This window comes from Prionailurus viverrinus, chromosome C1, assembly GCF_022837055.1.
Source record: "Prionailurus viverrinus isolate Anna chromosome C1, UM_Priviv_1.0, whole genome shotgun sequence".
NCBI classification, from domain to species: Eukaryota; Metazoa; Chordata; class Mammalia; order Carnivora; family Felidae; genus Prionailurus; species Prionailurus viverrinus.
In genome coordinates, this window is record NC_062568.1 from 190,542,909 (window position 1) to 190,562,255 (window position 19,347).

General features: G+C 58.9%; 1 protein-coding gene across 5 annotated transcripts in view; it reads left to right on the forward strand.

Annotated features, from left to right (window-relative positions):
- The first annotated feature begins 238 nt into the window (after positions 1–238).
- The window catches only part of COL16A1 (collagen type XVI alpha 1 chain), a 49,885-nt gene continuing 30,776 nt past the window's right edge, over positions 239–19,347 (forward strand). For 4 of the 5 annotated variants that reach the window (XM_047871172.1, XM_047871173.1, XM_047871174.1 and 1 more), the window contains exons 1-32: positions 239–726; positions 2,318–2,424; positions 4,396–4,470; positions 4,580–4,697; positions 5,580–5,703; positions 6,023–6,289; positions 6,897–6,977; positions 7,145–7,270; positions 8,061–8,114; positions 8,415–8,441; positions 8,987–9,022; positions 10,045–10,071; positions 11,198–11,260; positions 11,531–11,572; positions 11,680–11,724; positions 11,823–11,858; positions 12,254–12,316; positions 12,671–12,715; positions 12,801–12,896; positions 13,077–13,115; positions 13,625–13,669; positions 13,818–13,853; positions 14,339–14,449; positions 14,861–14,896; positions 15,123–15,158; positions 15,236–15,346; positions 15,692–15,736; positions 17,541–17,576; positions 17,738–17,782; positions 18,085–18,216; positions 18,979–19,014; positions 19,217–19,324. In XM_047871172.1, coding sequence (XP_047727128.1) covers positions 2,352–2,424; positions 4,396–4,470; positions 4,580–4,697; positions 5,580–5,703; positions 6,023–6,289; positions 6,897–6,977; positions 7,145–7,270; positions 8,061–8,114; positions 8,415–8,441; positions 8,987–9,022; positions 10,045–10,071; positions 11,198–11,260; positions 11,531–11,572; positions 11,680–11,724; positions 11,823–11,858; positions 12,254–12,316; positions 12,671–12,715; positions 12,801–12,896; positions 13,077–13,115; positions 13,625–13,669; positions 13,818–13,853; positions 14,339–14,449; positions 14,861–14,896; positions 15,123–15,158; positions 15,236–15,346; positions 15,692–15,736; positions 17,541–17,576; positions 17,738–17,782; positions 18,085–18,216; positions 18,979–19,014; positions 19,217–19,324 — 2,214 coding nt within the window. In that variant the 5' untranslated portion in view covers positions 239–726; positions 2,318–2,351. The remainder of the gene's footprint in view (positions 727–2,317; positions 2,425–4,395; positions 4,471–4,579; positions 4,698–5,579; positions 5,704–6,022; positions 6,290–6,896; positions 6,978–7,144; positions 7,271–8,060; positions 8,115–8,414; positions 8,442–8,986; positions 9,023–10,044; positions 10,072–11,197; positions 11,261–11,530; positions 11,573–11,679; positions 11,725–11,822; positions 11,859–12,253; positions 12,317–12,670; positions 12,716–12,800; positions 12,897–13,076; positions 13,116–13,624; positions 13,670–13,817; positions 13,854–14,338; positions 14,450–14,860; positions 14,897–15,122; positions 15,159–15,235; positions 15,347–15,691; positions 15,737–17,540; positions 17,577–17,737; positions 17,783–18,084; positions 18,217–18,978; positions 19,015–19,216; positions 19,325–19,347) is intronic. The other variant, XM_047871178.1, reaches the window with a different exon arrangement.

The window sequence follows — 19,347 nt, forward strand, 5'->3', positions numbered from 1 at the left end:
AACACCCCCCCCGCCCCCCCCTCCTCGCCGCAACACTCCCTACCCCTTCCCCCCCCCCCCCCCCCCCCCCCCCCCCCCCCCCCCCCCCCCCCCCCCCCCCGCCCGCCCCAGCCTTCTGAAGGGCCCGGCCAGGAGAGGCGAAGGGGGTGGCACCGGGGAGGACCTTCACGTCCAGCCGGGCCCTTAAAGGGCCGGACTCCCCGCCCACCCGCCAGCCCCCGCCAGCTGCGGAGCCCCCTCGCCGGGCAGCTCCGGGCACGCAGGGTCCCCGCCCCGCTCGCTCGCTCGCTCGCTCGCTCACCTGGCGGGGAGGCGGGCGGGGCGGACCTGGGCGCGGGGCCAGGCCGGGAGGCGGGGCTCTGCGTCCCGTCCCGCCGGCCGCCTCTGCCACCGCCGGAGCCCCCTCCCGGCCCTCCCTCCCGCCTCCCGCGCGGCGGGCGGGTCCAGCTGTGTTCCATTAGCGGCCCTGGCAAGTCCCCAGCCCCCTGGAACCGCCCCTCTTCCCCCACCCGGAGTGGCCGGCGGTCCCCGGCAGACAGGCGCGCGCTGGCTCGCGGGGCAGCCTTCAGCCCCAGGAGCTTGCGACCTGGGAAGCCGGGGGCCCCGCGCCGCCAGAAGTGACCGAGGACCCTCGCAGCGGGCCTGAGGATCCCAGGCCCTTTTCCCCCTGGCTGGCTGCCCTGGGCTGCCTGCATTACTCAGTGAGGTGGGGGATCCCCAGCCACGGTAAGTGGGGGGTGGAGTGGGCTGCCTCCGGTGGGGGGCTGGGGACTCGGCGGGCCCCCAACGTGCTGTGTGACCGGGCCAAATGGCATCCCCTCTCTGGACCTCAGTCGCCTTCTCTGTAGGGAGCTCTAAACTCCATCCCAGGTCTGTGCTCGCTTGCTCGCTCCCTGCCCCGCAAACCTGCGCCTCTGTATTGGGATGGGATCACATCCTCAGGAGGCTTTCTCTCCTGTCCCCGAAGCCCCTGCCGTGGCTGGGGCCAGGGGAGTGGAGGCTAGAGAGGAGGAGTCGGAAGGGGACACAGGCACACTGATATTCCCGCCTCCACATGCGTCCACATGCCTCCCGCGGTTGGTAGCTCTTCCACTGACTGGCGAGACTAGGAGGCCGGAACAGGGTTCAGCGATGGGGTGTGCACCCCACTAGGAGGAAGGATGAGTAGGGCGGAGGAACAGTTCTGCCCCAGGAACAAGGGGTCTGGGGTCCTATCTCCAAAAGTATTGAGGTGAGGGGTTCTTCCTGTGCTCACTCCCTATTCAGGAAGGGTGATAGAATTCCATAACAGCTGGGGGGGGGGGGGGACGAGGTCAGACTTGCACAAGAACTTCCCGGCAGGAGGGCCGACCGGAGGGATGGTCACAGGCTGGCTATGGGCACGTGCGTATGTCAGGGTGTATCCGTGAACATGTGTCTCGGGAGGATGCCGGTGTGCAGGTAGGTTTGGATGCATGCATGCACTGGCACAGATGTGTGTGTGTGTGTGTGTGTGTGTGTGTGTGTGTGTGTGTGTGTATGTGCCCGTGTGCCGGCATGTGTCATGCTGACACACGAATGGACTCCGGGTGTGCCCGCGCGAGCTGCCCGTCTCAGGGAGGCCGGATGATGTATGGCTCTCCTGGTCCGCGTCGCTGAGCCTGCATTGATTTATCTGGGCCCATCCATCAGGGTTTAATAAAACTAAGAGACGAGCATCCTTCAGCAGGGGAGGTTGGCAACAAGGTCCTGAGCCCGGCGACCTGCTCTCCCACCCACTGTACCCAGGGGGGAAGCTTCCTTGGCCCGCCACACAACTCTGTGATACTGCCAGGAGACTTGGCCTCTGACCTTGTGGGTGCCTGGCAGGGCTGCCTGGCTGAGCTGGGTGCAGCTAGCCAGGTACCAGGCTAGTATATGCACAGGCGGTTAAGATCTTGAAATACTTCTGAGTGGCTGGCAAATAGTCTCTGTCTCGGGGCCCCTCTCTATCCCAACTCACCTGGCCTTCTAGGACCCTCTAGATTTCTCCTTCATGCAGCAACTATCCACTGGCGCCATCAGATACCGCCTGGACCCAGTCTCAATGCTCCGGCCAGCATTCTGCTCTGGCTGGTCGGTGTCCCGTGCCATACCGGTGGTTAAATATTTTGAATATCACCCTGGCGAAAAGCCTAGCCCAAGGCCTGTGGTCGGGCCTCTGAGAGGGACGGATGCCTGGCCAGACCTCCTGCCACCCCAGTACTGGGGCCTGGGCCCCATGGGCCGGCTGCTACTTGCCTATGTATGATGCTGCGTGAACTCAGGAATCCGTGTTCACAGTCTCTGTGGTTTTCAGGTGCTGCAGCTGTGGCCGACCTCTCTGGATCAGGATGTGGGCACCTTGGGTTTCTGGCTTGTGGCTGCTCAGTCTCTGGGCCGCCTGCAGCCATGGGGCAGATACAGGTGAGATGACACAGGAGGCTCAGGGTGCCATAGGCTTATGACCGGCTCCTTGAGATACAGGAGCCCTGTGTACATATGTGACCCCGTGCCTCGATCACGTGGGCATTTATAAGAGTCCCAGGCTGGGCTCAGGGTGGTCTGAGGTGTTTGCACCCGTGAGCCTGTGCAGTGTGAGCTAGAGTGTATGTTTGTGTGTTTCTGTCTGCATGTTTGTGTATCTCTGAGCATCGCAGAGTCTCTCTGTGCATCTGTACATATCCCTCTGTCTCCGTGTACGAGAGAACAACTCTCCTCCTGGCACGTAAACTCACCGTGTGCACAGAGTGTTGGCAGGGCCGGTGAGGTTCCTGCAGAAGGAAGCTGCATCTTGAGAGAGGCCCAAGCCCTTCCAGTGCCTTTCATGGAGGAGAATCCGTCCTCCAGCCCACGTGTTCCTCCTCCACACGGCTGGCCCTGGATCCTGGATAAAGAGCCCGCCTCGAGGCCCAGACGCTGGATGGGACAGAGGGTGCAGCTTTCCAGGGCCCAAAGCCAGAGGAAGTTGACCGGGCAACTTGCCCTGCCCTGCTGGGTGCCCTCTGGGCTTCGTAGCTTAGCTGCCTCGCTGAGCAGAAATAGAACTCCTAGAACCCTCATCTAGCTGAGGGTGGCAGAAAAACCAAGGTGCAGATGTGAGAGGGGTGTGCCCCCAGGGTGCACGTGACTGCCTGCAGGGCTGTGTGCGTACATGTGTGTTTCTGCATGTATGCGCGAGTGCCTTGCTCTCTCCCTTACCGGGTCGCCTGGGGATGGGGCAGAGAGTTTCAACATCTGTAAGGAATCTGGGCCCATGGCCAAGGGTGAGTCACCCATTGCTGCTGCCGATGCTCAAGACAGTGATAGTCTTTCTGGCCAGACCTGGGGGAGGGAGACTCCAGTGGGGTCACCGGGCCTAGAGATCCAGGATTCCTTCCTCCAGTTAGGCAGCCAGGGAGTCCAGTGCCCAGCTTCTAGGAGTTGTCCTCATTATCCTGTCCCAGCTACCGCAACTGCACTGATGGGAAGGCCTTTTGGAGTCTCGCCTCTAACTCCTGTTATAGCACCTTTCTTAACATTTTGCTCAGTCAGCCTGGAGAGGAGGCAGCCCCATCGTTGCCCATCTGTCCCTTCAGGGTTCTGAAGACCCTAATTAAGCTCTCTCCTTCTCTAGGAGCCTCTACCCACTTACCATACCCCGTCTGGACCCCCAAGGTCCTAGTGGTTCCCTTTAGCTTGTGGTCTCTTGAGGCCCTCAGTCTCTTCTTACTGTTTCATAAGGTAGTTATTATCTAGGTGAAAAGTCATTCTGTGGACTCAAGTCTTCTGTCTGGCCTGCCTTTCTGCTTTAGATGTAGGAAGCGAACCCCAGCCATTGCTGAGAACACGTGTACCAGCTGCACGTGGCATCTCTGGTGGCACGGGTATCCCCAAGTCACACGTGTGCAGACATGCAAATGTACTTGTATATAACACAGGCATGCATAATGTGAGCTTTCTTTACCCTCGAAGTGTTTCTCTGCACCCCCCCCTCCCCACGCACACCGACTAGGGTATATCAAGGAGGGAGCACATGTATATATCCAGCCCCCATTCCGTCTGAGTTCTAGGGCTGCCCCGAGTTTCTTTTGCTCTTTCTCTTGCTGACCTGCCTCCTGATATCTCGGGGGTTTGGGTTCCGGGAGTTCTCGTCCTGCTCTGCTGTGAAATCAGTGGCCCTGAGCGCAGCCTCAATCTCTGGGCCTCGGTCTTCCCATCTGTATACTGGGGGTCCTCCTGGCTCCCGGGATAGCCAGGGTCAGAAGGCAAGAGGTAAAAACAGCCCCAAGGCAGGGCCTGGTTAAAGGTCCAGAACGGGGAATAAAAACTTGCTTCTCTCCAGCTTTCCCAAGGGCCTGGCTGTACAGCCACCTCAGCCAGAGCTTACTGAGTGCCCCACTGCCAACTCTCTTCCAGGTGAGCAATGCCCACCTTCACACCAGGAAGGACTCAGGTTAGAACACAGAAGCCATGTATCGACTAACGTGACTGGTGAGTGCCCATCTCGTTCAGTCGTCCCTCCTCTACGTCTTCCTGGAGAGGCTGTTACCCCTTCCTCAGCTGCCCAGCTGAGCTCTTCATCTGGTGTCTCCCCCCAAAGGCTTTAATCTCATCCGCCGACTCAACCTCATGAAAACATCTGCCATCAAGAAGATCCGCAACCCCAAGGGGCCCCTCATCCTGCGACTGGGGGCAGCCCCCCTCACCCAGCCCATGCGGTAAAGGCCCCAGTGTGACCACTGGGAATCAATGCTCCCCAGCAACTCTGGACGTGGGGGCCTGAACCCAGAGGCCCCTGTGGGTCATTTTATCCCACCCTTTGCCAGGGGTCGACCTGGTCTCCACCCCCGGGGGCTTACAGGATAGGCACAGAGGAGATGCCTGGCAGGCCCACCCTCTCTTCTGTCCCTCCCCTCTTTCTGGCTAGCAGTCGGGGGACAGGTCTGTACCCTAAGGGCACTGTGAGGACTCCAGGATGTGTGTGGGAACCTGGCAAGAGCTGTGTGTGTGTGTGTGTGTGTGTGTGTGTGTGTGTGTGTATGCCCACACACACTTACATGTGCCCACATGTGAAGTTCAAATTCCTACAAGTCTCAGGGAGGTCTGGCCCCTCCTTCCCTCTCCAGCCTTATCTTCCAAAATGGCCCTCTTTCTTTCTTCCTGCTCTCGTCCGGCTGCATGCTTTTTAGCTTTCTCCAAAACCTCTTCTCCTAGGCCAGCCCCGGTTATTCTGGATTCCAGGGCATCCTGGATTCTTCGGAAGAACTTAAGTACAACTGTAATGAAATGGTGACATGGCCATCCTGGGGAGGCCGTGTTTAGGGCCCTACCTCTCCCCACCCCGTCATCAGACTTGAAGGCTCCACGAGGGCAGGCACCTTCTCTGTGTTTTCACCACTGCTATCCCCGGCAGCCAGACCCACCTGGCACATAGTAGGCACCCAATAGCTGTCGGTCGAGTGACAGGCCCATGGCTGTGTCGGTTTGGAGGAGGGGGCCGGTGCGTGTCCCACGCAGGTTCGGCGGTCCTGAGGGCCCAGGGTGGGCAGCAGCTGGCCTCTCACCTGAGCCTCAGGGTCCCCTCCCTGTTCTACCCCCAGACGAGTATTCCCTCGGGGCCTCCCTGATGAGTTTGCCCTGGTGCTGACACTATTGCTGAAGAAACACACCCGCCAGAACACGTGGTATTTATTTCAAGTGACCGATGGAGACGGGTACCCACAGGTGAGCCGGACCCCCCGCCCCGCCCCCCCCATGGATCTTGGGGCATCTAGCATGCCAGTCCGGCCCAGCCTCTGACCCAGCTTGTGAATTCTGGGGCCTCTCTGCTCCATCCCGGTGCCCACCCTCCAGGCTAGCCCTGCCCCAGCGACACCTATGCCTTTCTTTCAGGGCGAACTGCTCTGTGACCCCCACCAGCTTCCTTCTCTCTCTGGGCTTCAGTTTCCCCTCCTGTGAAATGACCTCGAGGGCCCTGAACTTTGCCATACTGGGGGCTCTGGGGCTCTGATTCTCTGTCCTTTCCTTGTTCAATTCCGCACAGATTTCCCTGGAAGTCAACAGCCAAGAGCGGAGCCTGGAACTCCGGGCCCGCGGCCAAGATGGTGACTTTGTGTCCTGCATCTTCCCGGTGCCCCAGCTCTTTGACCTGCGCTGGCACAAGCTGGTGCTGAGTGTGGCTGGACGCGTGGCCTCCGTGCATGTGGACTGCACGTCAGCCTCCTCTCGGCCTCTGGGGCCCCGGCGACCCATGCGGCCTGTGGGCCATGTCTTTCTGGGCTTGGATGCCGAGCAGGGGAAACCCGTTTCGGTGAGTGCGAGGTCGGGCTCTGGCCTCTGCTCCCGCCTTCTGGGAGCCTGAGTGAGCCCCCCGGGAATCTGCATCTGACCAGGTTCCTCTCGTGATTCCCCACTGCCCTCCAGATGCAGCCTAAACATATTAACCTTGCATGCAAGGCCCTTCATGATCTGGTCCCTAGAAATGTCTATGGTATTATCTTCCTTTACATCTCTCCATACTGTTTGCTCTGGTCAGTTCCTTCCTAGCTGGACATCTCACCTATTACTTCCCCACCCCCACATCTTTGTCTTTGCTGTCACCTCCCCCTGGAATGCTTTTCCGTGCAGACCCATCTGCGGAATATCTACTGGTCCTTCAAGGCCCAGCTTAAATGGAACCTCCTCCGCCTTGTTCCTCTGGGCCAAAGTGAACTTTCCTCCTTCCTCTCCCTCTTTCCTGCGTGTGCGGTTCCGTTTTGCTTTTGGTGACCGCCATATTCTTGATGGTCTCCCCAGGTGAGACCGGAAGGTCTCTGAGGGCTAATCCTGGGGTGGAGCCATCTCTGTGCCTCCCTGGCAGCCAGGACACTGAGCTATTTGGTAAAATGAAGTGAAACTGACTTGTGTGTCCCCTGCAGTTTGACCTTCAGCAGGCACACATCTACTGCGACCCAGAGCTTGTGCTGGAGGAGGGATGCTGTGAGATTTTACCCGGAGGGGTGAGTGGCCCAGCTCCATCCCAGCTGGGAGGGTTTGGGGCACTTCCCAGGGGCTAGTGTGCTACAGATGGGGAACCAGGGAGGGGATGCGTTGAAATCTTAGGATGAGAGGGTGAGGGGCAATCTGACTTCTGTACTGACCCCAGCCCTTCCCCTGTGCTGGCCAGTGTCCCCCAGAGACCTCCAAGGCCCGCCGGGATACCCAGAGCAATGAGCTCATTGAGATCAATCCACAGACCGAAGGCAAGGTCTACACTCGCTGCTTCTGCCTGGAGGAGCCTCAAAACAGCAAGGTAGGTGGACAGGTACCTGTGGCACCTACCACAGGTAGGTACAAGTGGGACTCTCCTCCCCTGACCCGACTGAGGTCCAGCACTGGGTTCAGTTGTTCCCAGAGTAGGGAGGGCACCGGAAGTCCCGCCTATCTATGAACTACCCCTATAGGATTCAAGGAAGCAGAGAGCCCACTGCGTGAACTTGTGCCTACCTGCCTTTTGGCACTGAGGGATGTATCCATCTAGCTCTGCCACTACCCAACCCCTCACTGATGCCACCCCAGACCCTTCTGGTGAGGTCAGGACCAGGCTTGCACCCAGGGGCAGTTTCTCCAGGACAGGGGTACCCGGGATCAGAGGCCCGGCCATACTGCTTCCCTCGGGGCTTGCTCGCTGTCCTGGGCCCAGCCCCAGCCACTGCCAGGCTGGTTCTACACCCCAGCACCATGGCCAGCTGCCCTACCACTCTCAGGTTCTTTAGGGTGGCAGGGAAGCCCAGTTCCTCCCTTAGCCCCACCCCCAGGCTGGGCAGCCTCCCTGCCCGCTGGGCATCGTGCCCAGCCTTTGGCTGCAGGAACACAGGATCCCATTGATTCATGGTCTTGTTTTCTCCGACATCACGTGGGTGGGGGGAAAAGGAGGGGGGTGGCCTGTGGGAGTGCCAGGGGCCTGAGCAGGCTCTTGATGCCTTGGGACGTGCCCGCTGAGGGGGTACATGGGGTCCATGCCCCTACCTGGGTGCCCCTTTCCAGCATGGGCCCCTGCGCTGCCCCCTCTTCAACAGTTCCTGTTTGCTCTCTCTGCCCAGGTGGATGCCCAGCTGACAGGAAGCATCAGCCAGAAGGCAGAAAGGGGAACAAAGGTAGAGACAGTGGGTATAGGGGGAGGAGTTCACGGTGTCCTCGGTCTGCTCTCCGCGCCCTCTGTAAACCCCTTGACTAAGCCACTCTACTCCCACATTCTTTCCACCTGCCCCCACTCCTGGACAGAGCTTAGGATGTATAGGAGCCAGCTCTGGGAAGGAAGGATGACTGGGGGCGAGACAGACAGTAACTGGCACTGTGTAGGGCACCCGCTCCTGGCAGTTCTTGGGTAGGAGTGTTGGAAGCAGTGCTTCGTACCCTCTGCTTCCTGCCCATTACCATGCCCTCCCTCTTCCCAGGCCCGTCAGGAGACAGCGGCCGATGAGGTAAGCCTCCCATCTAGACTGGCAAAGAGGAGGTGCCAGCATGAACCCTTTGGACAAGGCTCTGGGGCACTGGAGGCTGGGCGTAGGGGTTTGGGAGGACTACATAGCTCCCAGCATTCCTTCGGGGCTCAACGCTGGGCCCTGTCCGCCTGTTGCCTCTCTCCTTGGGTGGGTGGGTGGGGAGGGTGGGCTTAGTCCTGGACACTCCTGCTGTGTGGGCAGCAAGCGGCCATATGCATCGAGGGAAGAGTCCGGGCCTTGGCTACGGGACCCCAGATCCTGGGCCTCACCCTGCCCCCCACATGCGGTGTGACCCAGATTGCACTGCTCTTCCTTTCTGGGCTACGGTGAGAAATGGCTCTGGGTTGCTGAGAGTTGGGAGATGAGGCTTGTTTGGTAGGATTCCCATCTTCCTGCTCCCTTGGACTTCACACAGGACACACGTGATGTTCTGTGTGCTCGCTGTGTGTGAGCGGGGGAATGGGGTGGTGAGGGCTGGTCCCAGGCTCTCAGAACTGACCTCCTGGCCCATTCTTCCCTTGCAGTGCCCACCCTGCGTCCATGGTACCCGGGAGAGCAATGTGAGTGAATAGAGCGTGTGCAGGGTGGGGTGGGCGGGGCCTGGGAGTGGGTTAGAGGTTGGCCTGGTAGCTTCCTGGTTAAGCACAAGGGGGTCTTTGTGCTCTTATCACACCGCCTCCCTGCCCATCCCCCAGAGCTGGCCTTGACGCCCACCCCAGCCCCACCAAGGGCTGCACGGAAGGAAGCCTCACGGCTTGTGATCTGGACGATGCACTGGGGACGGGGTGGTGACTGGTGGGATCAGGACCTTGGTTGATGATCCCAGCTTTCCGTTCCCCCACGAGGACTCAGGGCCGTTCTGCTTGAAGGCCTCCCACATCACCCTGGAGGCCTCGAGAAGGGGAGGGCTGACTCAGGGTGACACAGCCCAGCACTGGTGCCCAAACACATGTTGACTCCGGACCCCCCTCCTATCCCTCTCCAGCTGGCTCTGGTCCAGCCTCCCTCTGGGGGTCTAGAAAGACAAGGGAGAGGGGCTCAGTGAGAGCACAGCTGGTACCCAACTGTGCTTCCTCTGTGGGTAGCGTGAGTCATTACTTTCCCACGGCCTGACATCCTGAATTGACGTACCACGTTGGTCCACGAATGGCATAATCCCGGCTGCCCTTGGCTCCAAGCCCCCTGACCTCGGGGGACATCAGGAAGTACCCCCTCTGCTGCCTGGCCTTCTTTCCATCTAGCCCCCCACCAAATCTGGTGAGGCTGATGGTCCCCAGGTATGCAGGAGTTACCATGGCAACCGCGCAGCTGTGCAATCCTAACAACTAGGGGGTGGAGCTAGCCAAAGTCAGGCGGTTTAGAGAAGGTAGGTTAGACCCCTCTGCAAGTCTGACAGCCTTGGGATATAAAGTCGGCGTGGTGCTTGGCCTGGGAGGCAGAGCAGGGGCTGGAATTCAGGCTGTTGTTGGTGCAGCCACAATGCTGTGTGGCCCTGGCTTAATTGCTTGCCTTCTCTGTGCCCTCGGTGTTCTTTCCATCGCTGCGGTATAATGTTCTCTCTGCCTCCCCACCCCCCATCCAGGTCACAACTGGTCCTTCTGGACCCAAGGTGAGTCCAAGATGGAGAACAGGACACTCTTGCCCTCTTTGGCAGTCAGTCCCAGCCTGTCTCACAGCATGTGACCCTGTGGCTGTGTGTTTATATTAGGGCTACCCAACCCTATGTGTGTGGGAGGTGAGTGTGTGTGTGTGGGTGTGTGTGTGTGTGTGTGTTGGAGAGAGTGGGGGTTGTGCACGTGTGTAAGGATGTGATGAGCTCCCCTTTTCCGGCTCCTCCTGGCATCGGGCTTTGGGCCTCACTTGTGCACATGTTGCCTTCCTGCCTCCTCAAGCATCCAGGGGGGACAGGTCCTATCATTTTGCTTCAGAAAACACTGAGTGAGACCCAGCTGTGCCCCTGTGTGGGACTGGGGGTGTCAGAGTGATCGTGTGGGGGTCTGGCGACGTGCTTCCTGGGACACATGTTCTCCTGTGCGTGGCCCGCTGTGATGGGGAGAGCGAGCCCGTGTGCCCGTGGGCCCGACAGCCCCGTGCGGCTTGTGAGCGACGGGACAGGCCGTGCACGCGTGAAGGTGCGACAGCGTGCTGGTGCGAGCCGGAGAGTATGTAGCACCACTTCCGGGGGCCGCCTTCGTGTGGGGGCCCAGTGAGTGCCAGGCCCCGCGCTGAGCACCTGGCCTGTGGCGTCATGTTCCGTCCTTGCCACGGCCCCCTGAATCCCTTTTTGTCGTTAAAGACCCTAAGGCTCAGAGAGGTGACTTGCGACTTGCCCTGAGTCACGTGCCAGTAGGTGGCGGGGGCAGGATTTGAACCGAGGGGGCCTGACTCTCGCCATCACCGGCTCTGTCATTCTACGTGTGCGTGTCCACGCACATGCGTCCATGTGGCCCCGGGCGGGCTGCGTGCGAGCTTGTGTGCTTGAGTAGGGGCGTGGGGGGAGTACCCTCTGTGTGAGACTCTAGATTTGCCAAATATAGCCTCTTGGGGTGGGAGGGCCATATGGACGAATGCATATGGAATCCATATGCTGCGTGCACGGTTGGGGGTTGGGGGCTAGTGTGCTCACTTAAACACCCTTGTGTGGTCGATGTGTAGAGAATTCAGACTGGGAGAGCTTCCTCAAGTCTCCCGTGTGGTCCCTCTGGTCCCAGCCCCCGATTTGATCTCGTCCACAGGGAGGGAGAGGTGAGCGAGGCCTTCCTGGCCCATCAGGCCCCAAGGGAGAGAAGGGAGCCCGGGTAAGTGCCCCAGCCGGGCCCACCGCGGGGCCCTCCCCGGCCGTGCCCTGAGGCTGGGCTGGCGTGTGAACCCGTCCCAACGGCTCAGCCAAAAAACCCTGCAGCCCAGCCCACACGGGGGTGGAGGGGTAGGGTCTTTCTAGGAGTTAGTATGGGGAAACGTCTAGTTTTTAGGGGTCCTTAGAAAGTGACTGCTGGGACTGCGGGATTCTTGAGCTCAACCTTCTCAGAACAGGGTCCCACCCCTGATCCCTTGTTCCCTACCCACAGGGCAGTGACTGTGTCCGGATCTCCCCGGATGCCCCGCTTCAGGTAAGACCTGGAGGCAAGGCCTACTTCAAGACCACTATGGGGTCAGCCCCCGGGGAAGGCCACAGGGTGACCCCGGGACCCTCTCAACGCCTTATCTCCCTGCTCAGTGTGCAGAAGGCCCGAAGGGAGAGAAGGGAGAGTCAGGAGCCTTGGTGAGTGTGGGACCAGGGATAGGGCAGGGCGGTGGGGTTCTGGCCCAGCCTCGCCCGCCTTCCCTCACCCGTTCTTTTGTGTCCCCGCCTTATCTCAGGGACCCTCAGGACTTCCGGGCTCTACAGGCCAGAAGGTAATGGGCGTGGATTTGGAGGGGTGGGTGGCAAAGAGGTGCGTGGGCCTTGTAGACTTGAGGAAAGAGATGTCTGGAATCTTCCCAGAGGAAGAAGGCCACCATCCCTATGGAAGGCACAGAGCTGGCACTACTCACTCTCCCTCCCAGTCACCCTGTCCTGTCCAAGTTCCCACCAGACCCAGACGGCAATGCCATAGACTCCCCGAGAGTGGCCTGGCTGGTTCGAAAGTTCTTTCTGTCGTCTACTTTCCTGTAGTGACTGAAGCCATTCCGTCTCGGGGGAGGCAGAGACCAGGGGTCTAGAAGGCAACTGTCCTTCCTCCAGCTAGAGCTGCTCTGGTTCTTCTGGCCCCTTCTTTCAACCCCAGTCACTTTGCCTTTTCCTTCCCTAGGGCCAGAAAGGCGAGAAGGGAGATGGAGGCGTTAAGGGCTCGCCGGGAAAGCCAGGCCGAGACGTACGATGCTGGGGACCCTTCCTCACCACAACCCCGTGTCTCTCAGTGAAATGCTGGATTTTGCCATCAGAACCCAGCCTGCTAGCCTTGCTCCCCAGAAAGGGGGAGGCTGTGCCCCAGGAAGCAGAGCAAAGAGGGGACAGAAAAGGACCTGAACCCAGGAGCCCTGGCTCCCAGCCTAACAGCCCCTGATCTCGAATGCCCAGAGGTTGACCTCTGATGACCCTGGGACACAGGGATGGAGTCTGGCTTTGGAGAGGGGCACTGAGGGTGGGCAGGTAGGTGTGGCCTCTTCTCAGCAGGGCTGCTGCCTCAGGGCCTCAGGCTTTTCTTCCACCTTCCCCGACCCCACAGGGCCGGCCAGGGGAGATCTGCGTCATGGGGCCCAAAGGGCAGAAGGTGAGTTGTGGGTATCTGTGCGATGGAGAGTGGGAGGTGGGGCTGGAACGGCGACTCTCTCATACCTGCCTTGTGTCTGTGCCAGGGAGACCCTGGCTTTGTTGGGCCTGAGGGACTGGCAGGAGAGCCTGGGCCCCCTGGCCTCCCTGGGGCCCCTGGGATAGGACTTCCTGGGACCCCGGTGAGTACTTCCTGCCCCTTCTGCTATTCTTTCCTCGGAGACCCTTCTGCTGCCTGGCCAGGGCTGGGGAGATAAGGCTCGGTCTGGGGGTCCTGGTTGAAAGGAGGGGGCTAGCGTTGGTCTTACTGTGATGTGGGGGCTCCCTAGGAAGCCTCTGGCTGATGCTCTTTCTGCCCTCAGGGGGACCCGGGTGGCCCGCCAGGCCCTAAGGGAGACAAGGTAAGCACAGGCAGGGTCAGGGGCGCTTGGGGGAGCTCCCTGCATGATGGAAGGAGAGAGGAGAGCGGTCCAGGGGCAGCAGGCATCCATGGGGGGCAGGAGCCAGGCGTTCAGCTGAGGCTGGCTCAACTCAACCAGGCCCCTCGGTGGGGAGTGTCCCCATCCCAGGCCCCTCGGTGGGGAGTGTCCCCATCCCAGTGCTTGCTGACATGGGAGCCCTGGCCTGGGTTCCAGACATGGGGACAGATAGGCCTAAGTCTAGTAATGACCAGAGAGGCCTTAACTAGAAGGCCCGGGCTTATTTTAGGATCTTGTGCCCTGGAAACGTCTGACTGTCTTGTCTGCTATGGTTCCTCTGGCGTCACCTAGATTCCTCTTGACCTGCTGTACCAGGGAAGGGGTATACAGGGGTATACAGAGGGAGTCTGAGAAAGGACTAAGTGGGGGAGGGGTGAATGGGCTGAGGTCATGGCCAGGAGCCTCCCCCTTAATACTTCTTCTGACCGCAGGGCAGCGCGGGGGTGCCAGGAAAGGAAGGTCCCGGTGGGAAACCTGTAAGTAAGCCCAGTCCGGTGGGGAAGGGGTGCTGTTGCCCACCATGCCCAGGGCTGCTCTACCAAGGCCTCCAGAGAGAGGGGGGCCCTCTCTTGGCCTATCAGTCCCTCTGCCCGGCACTGATGTTCACTGCTTCGTCTCCAACAGGGGAAGCCAGGGGTGCCGGGGCTGAAGGGAGAGAAGGTGAGTCCCAGGCCGCGTTGCACCAGGGTATGGTGGGAGTGGGATCTCCTCTCTGAAGGCGACACTCTGAGCATCAGGGCTACTGGACCTTCTCTAGCAGACCCCATCTTTGTTCCTACGGTGTGTGCATAATTACTGAATCAAGAGCCTGGCTTGGGAGTTAGACAGCAGGGTTTGAATCCTGCCTCGGCCGCTCACATGGTTTATGAATGTGGCAAGTCAATTAGCTCCTCTGCGCCTAAGTTTCCACATCTGTAAATGGGACACAGTGGCTTCTCGTGGCTTATTGTGAGGATATCGTTTTGTGATGTCCAGGAACCGTAAGTGGAGTGAATGAGTCAGTTGAACAGAAGGCCCCTCCAGTGATCCCACTGTCCACCTTGATGTTGGGGGTAGGGTGCCGGCACATCCAATGTCTAGGGCTCCTTGTCTTCCTCGGGGTCTCGGCCTCAACTTGTCTGCTCACGGTCTCTCCCTTCTGTTAGGGTGACCCCTGTGAAGTGTGCCCAACGCTGCCTGAAGGGTTCCAGAGTTTCGTAGGGCTCCCTGGAAAACCAGGGCCCAAGGGGGAACCAGGTGATCCTGCACCAGGCAAGGTGAGTGCCCAAGGAGGGGCGCCATTGAGGGGCACCACAAAAACCTGCAGGCGTGGTTGTGAAGAGGAGTTGGGTACTTGGCAGAGGGACTGGGTACATCTCTTGGCCATAGAGAGATTGTGGGCAGAGGGTCCCTGCTCTCAGCTTGAGGGTAGGGGGGCTGAACCATAGAGTTTAGGGCTGGGCTAGAAAGTCACCCACGTCTCCACAGCTACCTCCTAGGGTTCTTGAGGAGGCTCTAAGATGCCCTTTGGGCAAGCTGGGGTGGAGCCCACCCTTATAGTGAGTGAGGCTGGCCCTCCTCCTGGCGATTGGGGATTGGTTGGGGGTGGAGGAAGGGAGTGGGCTGGGGCGGGTTCGGGTCCTGGCCTTGACTCCCCACCCCACTCCCTCACTGACACTTTCTTTCAGGAGGGCCTGAGATCTGCTGGATGGAAAGGTGATAGGGTAGGTACAGGAACTTTCCAGTGAGGTAGCTTAGCCTGGCCTGATTTCCTCCATCTATTACATGGGTTGATGAGCCCCGGCTCTGGGTGCTAATCTTGAACCCCACAGGACCCTTGGGTATTTGAAGGGTTTGTGGTATGTACCATTGCTGTCCTCGCATATGGCTAGGAAGTTTGGGGTGCCCCAACGTGCCCAGTCTCAGCCAATAAACCTTTTTCCCCTGCAGGGAGACCCTGGCATCCAAGGTCCCAAAGGAGAGAAGGTAAGGGAACACTGGTCCCCTGGCTGCCCCCCTCTGACTCCTGGGAGCCTTTCCAATTCTTTCACTTCCTTCCCCAGGGGGACTCCTGCTTGTCCTGCAGCTTAGCGGTAGGGGCCCAGCATCTTGGGCCCTCTACAGGGACCAAAGGAGACATGGGCCTCCCTGGCTTCGGTTTGCCCGGCCTTCCGGTGAGTGACCAACCCATCTTTGCCACACTGGTGGCTTCTCTGGCCCCACAGCCCCCGAGTCTCAAGGCAGAGACCAGGAAGGAGGCCCTGAGGCAGGTGTCCCAGGCCTGCAGCCTGGTCTCTCCCTCCACCCCTATGCCCCCCCGGGTTGCTTGCCCCGGAGTTCCCTCTTAGAATCTCCAAGTGCCCGGCTGCATAAAAGAAGTAACTGCCCAGCTACCGCTGGAGTTGTGGCATTCGTAATTCCAAGCTGGCCTTTCTCTTTCTGGGGGGACACTGGAACCATGGGGTTTTGCAGGGGTGGGAGTGGGAAGGTGCTCTAACTGTGACTTGGTTGTTTTTCAGGGGAAAGTTGGGGCTCCAGGGCCAACAGGGCTGAAAGGAGAGAAGGTGAGCTCTGGGTTAGCTGTCAGTGACGCCACGGTTTCTTGGCAGGGAGGCAGGGAATAGGGACGATACAGACGAGAGAGCAAACTGTAAACCCACAGTGAAATAAATTCATCCGTGCTTTGTAGACTGGAGTCAATGAGCTTATTTGGAAGAGCCCTTGCCTTCTCCAAGAGAACTCCTTAGTGCCGTGTGTTTATTTTATTGATAATCTAAAACAATTAAGCACGTTTAAGACTACCTTTTAATAAAATAACAATATTTGCCTCTCCTTTACCACTTACGATGTGCCGGGCACCGTTCCAAGTGCTTAGGCACGTATTAACTTGTTTCATCCCCCTAAAACCTTTTGGGGGAGCTACTCCATTATTGTCATTTTACGGATGAAGAATCAGAGGCATAGAAGGCCAAGTCAGTTACCCAAGGTCACATGGGTGTTCGGGTGTAGAACTGGGATCCGAGCCTAGGAATCTGGCTCCAGAGTCTGTAATCTTCGCTGCTCGGCTGGGTTACTCGATTTCAGTGCCCGTGTTCACATTTGTATTTATGATTGTGTTGGGGACAAATGACAGCGTTGAACTTATAATGCGGTGTTACCCAAATGAGGGCTTCCACGGGTGGATGCGTGTCCAAGCGTGAGAAATACCAAAATATATGTTCGGACTCTGCTCTGTCAGGCAAACCACACCCGTCATTTCTCAAGACGGGGCCCCTGTACCCTCACTTCACAGCTGCCTTCTCTTCTAGATTTCTCTGTCCCAGTAAATGGCACGTGCCCGGCTCCTCAGATCCCAAACCTGCAGCAGCCTGGATCCCTGCCTTCCCCCACGTCATCTCCCCCAGTCCTGCCAACAGGCATCTCTGTCAGCTTCCCCCGCTCCTCTCCACCTCTGTGAGCGCCACCGCCATCTGAGTCCCGACCAGTCTCACCTGGACTCTGGCGGCAGCCCCCCAGTCTGGCCTGCCTGTGGCCACCGTAGCTCATCCACAGCCCGTTTGCCACCCAGCAGCTAACATAACGTGCCCTTGCAAAAAGAACTCGGGTTTCATTATTTCCCTGCTTAAAATCCTTCATGATTGACTCTGTAGCAAAGTCCTGCTATGCTTAACAAGACCCTGGCCGGACCCTGCCTGCCTTTCCGGTTCTTCCGGCTCTCCTCTCCTCCGTTTCCTTTTCCGTTTCCGGGGCTGTGGATGTGCTGGCCTCCTTCCGCTCTGGAACCAGGAATGTCCCCACCTCTTAGATTCTGTACTCGTGGCTCCCACCATCTCGTACGTTCTCCCTCTCTTCCCCCCTCCCCCTATTCTTTTGCTGGATGGCCTTCTTCTCGTCTTTCTGATAATAATTGTGGTCAACACTTCTCCGACCACCCTGTCCAAAATGGCCTCCCTTGTGTCTGTGCCCTTCATAGCCCTCCTGGCTGTTTACACTTACCGTGACTTAAAAACTACTTCTTGTCCCCCACAAGTGTGTAAATTGCACAAGGTGTTTGGGCGTGCTGTTCACTGCGACCCACCAGCACCTTGCCCGGGGCACAGCCGTGTAGGCATCCAGTGAACAAATGAATGAGCTAATGATCTTCGTGTGCTGGGTGAGGGCTGCGTGCGGGGCTAGGATTCTGTGAAGTGAGCCTGGGGAACATGCCACAGACTCTCCTGGGGACCTTGGGGAAATCCCTGGCCTCAGTTTCCCTAGCCAGGAGATGAGAGGGGTAGTCTAGACGTCCTAAGAGGCAACTTTTGTGGTTTGTGGCTGGGGACTGACTCAGCACCCTCTCTTTGACCCTTTGCTCTCTGCTTTGCACAGGGTAATTTTGGGGAGGCAGGGCCAGCTGGCCGGCCGGTAAGTGCTCTAGAAACAACAGCTCTTGGGAAAAGGGCAAGACGGGAGGTGCTACCTACTACTGGGGGGGACGACAGACGTGGACTGTGCCCCAGCATAGCCCAGGCAGGTGCTGGGCCTCACACGTGGCCTCTTTTTTTTTTTTTTTTTTAATCACACAGGGTCCACCAGGGCCAGTGGGATCCACAGGCATCAAAGGGGAGAAGGTGAGTCTGGCGACACTCTCCCCTCTGCAGCCAGGGTGAACTTCCTAAACACACACTTATCTTGCTCTAATTCAATCCCCACAAGGCTCCCCACTGCCTGAGGGTAACATCTTACTCCTTAGCATGGCATTCAAGACCCTTGATGACTTGGCCCCCACCTTCATTTCTTGCCTGTCCTCCCGCGATCTCTCCTGAGATATCTCTCGCCCAGCAGGGACGCTGTGTCAGGCCCGGCTCCGTTCCCCAGCCCCCGATCCCAGGCCCGGCCTGGTATCCCCCAACCCTGTGTCATCACTTGGCAGGGGGAGCCTTGTGAGCCATGCCCAGCCCTGTCCGAGCCTCAGGATGGGGACAGCTACGCGGTGGCCTTGCCTGGCCCTCCTGGAGAGAAGGGAGAGCCTGGGCCCCCGGGCTTTGGCTTGCCAGGGAAACAGGTGAGCTCCCAGGTTGCTGCAGGAGAGGCACAAAGGAAGGGATGAACCCTGCCTGGGTCTTTTGGCTCCCTGGATGGTGGGGAGTAGGTGGGAGTCGATGGAAGGGTCGGTGCTTCTGTCCCCAGAGGATGCCTCAGCCCTTCATCCTGGGACCCGGCCTGGCAGGGCCTACGAAAGAAAGAGCACCAACTCGGGACCAGGCGGGCCTGGGTTCAGATTCTAGCTCTGCCTTTCACTCACGCTTTGACTTGAACACGTTACTGTTCTCTCTGTGCCTCTGTTTCCTCTGCGTGGTGGTGTTGCAATCACCAACACCTAGGGCCTAGGAATCGCGTGTGTGAAGCACTTTGCGGTGTTCAGGATGACCCATGGTTACCACGGGACTGATTATTATTGTTCTCGCTCTACTGGTCACAGCGAGCACTGCCATAGCATATGCTGGGTGCCACACACTGCTTCACACACGTTAGCTCGTCTAATGTCACAAGGACTCTACAGGGTAGAAGCCAACGCCATTCTTAGCATTCCCATTGACAGGTAAGGAAACCGAGTCACAGAGAGGTTAGGCAGCTTGCCGGGGGTCACCCAGACAGGACTCTGGCTCGGCTCCTCTCTTAATCTATCCAGCATTGCTTCGCTAGGACGAGAGAAGAGATTTTGGACTGTTTTGTGCCCTGTTGAGTTCCCTGGGTCTAACACGGTGCCAGACGCTTAGGGGTGTCCGCTATGAGTGAGTGGGTACTAGAAATGCTTTCTCCCCAGGGCAAGGCTGGAGAGCGTGGACCGAAGGGGAACAAGGTGAGAGAGCCTCGTGGGCATGGGTGGGCACCGCCTCTCTGAGGCGCTTTCCACCTCCTTTTCCTGATCGCCCTGTGCCCTCTCTCCACTCCCTGGGCAGCCCCCAGGCCCCAGCAAAGGGCTCTGAGTGCCTTTAGTTGCCAAGAGGCAGTCTGCCCCCAGCTGGGCCACCTCTGCCCTCCTTGAAGCCTGCTCTTTACAGGGTGATGCTGGGAACCCTGGAGATCCTGGAGTGCCAGGCACCACGGGGCGGCCGGGACTGTCGGGAGAGCCTGGCGTGCGGGGCCCCACGGGCCCGAAAGGAGAAAAGGTCAGTCGGGTAGGGGGGACTTT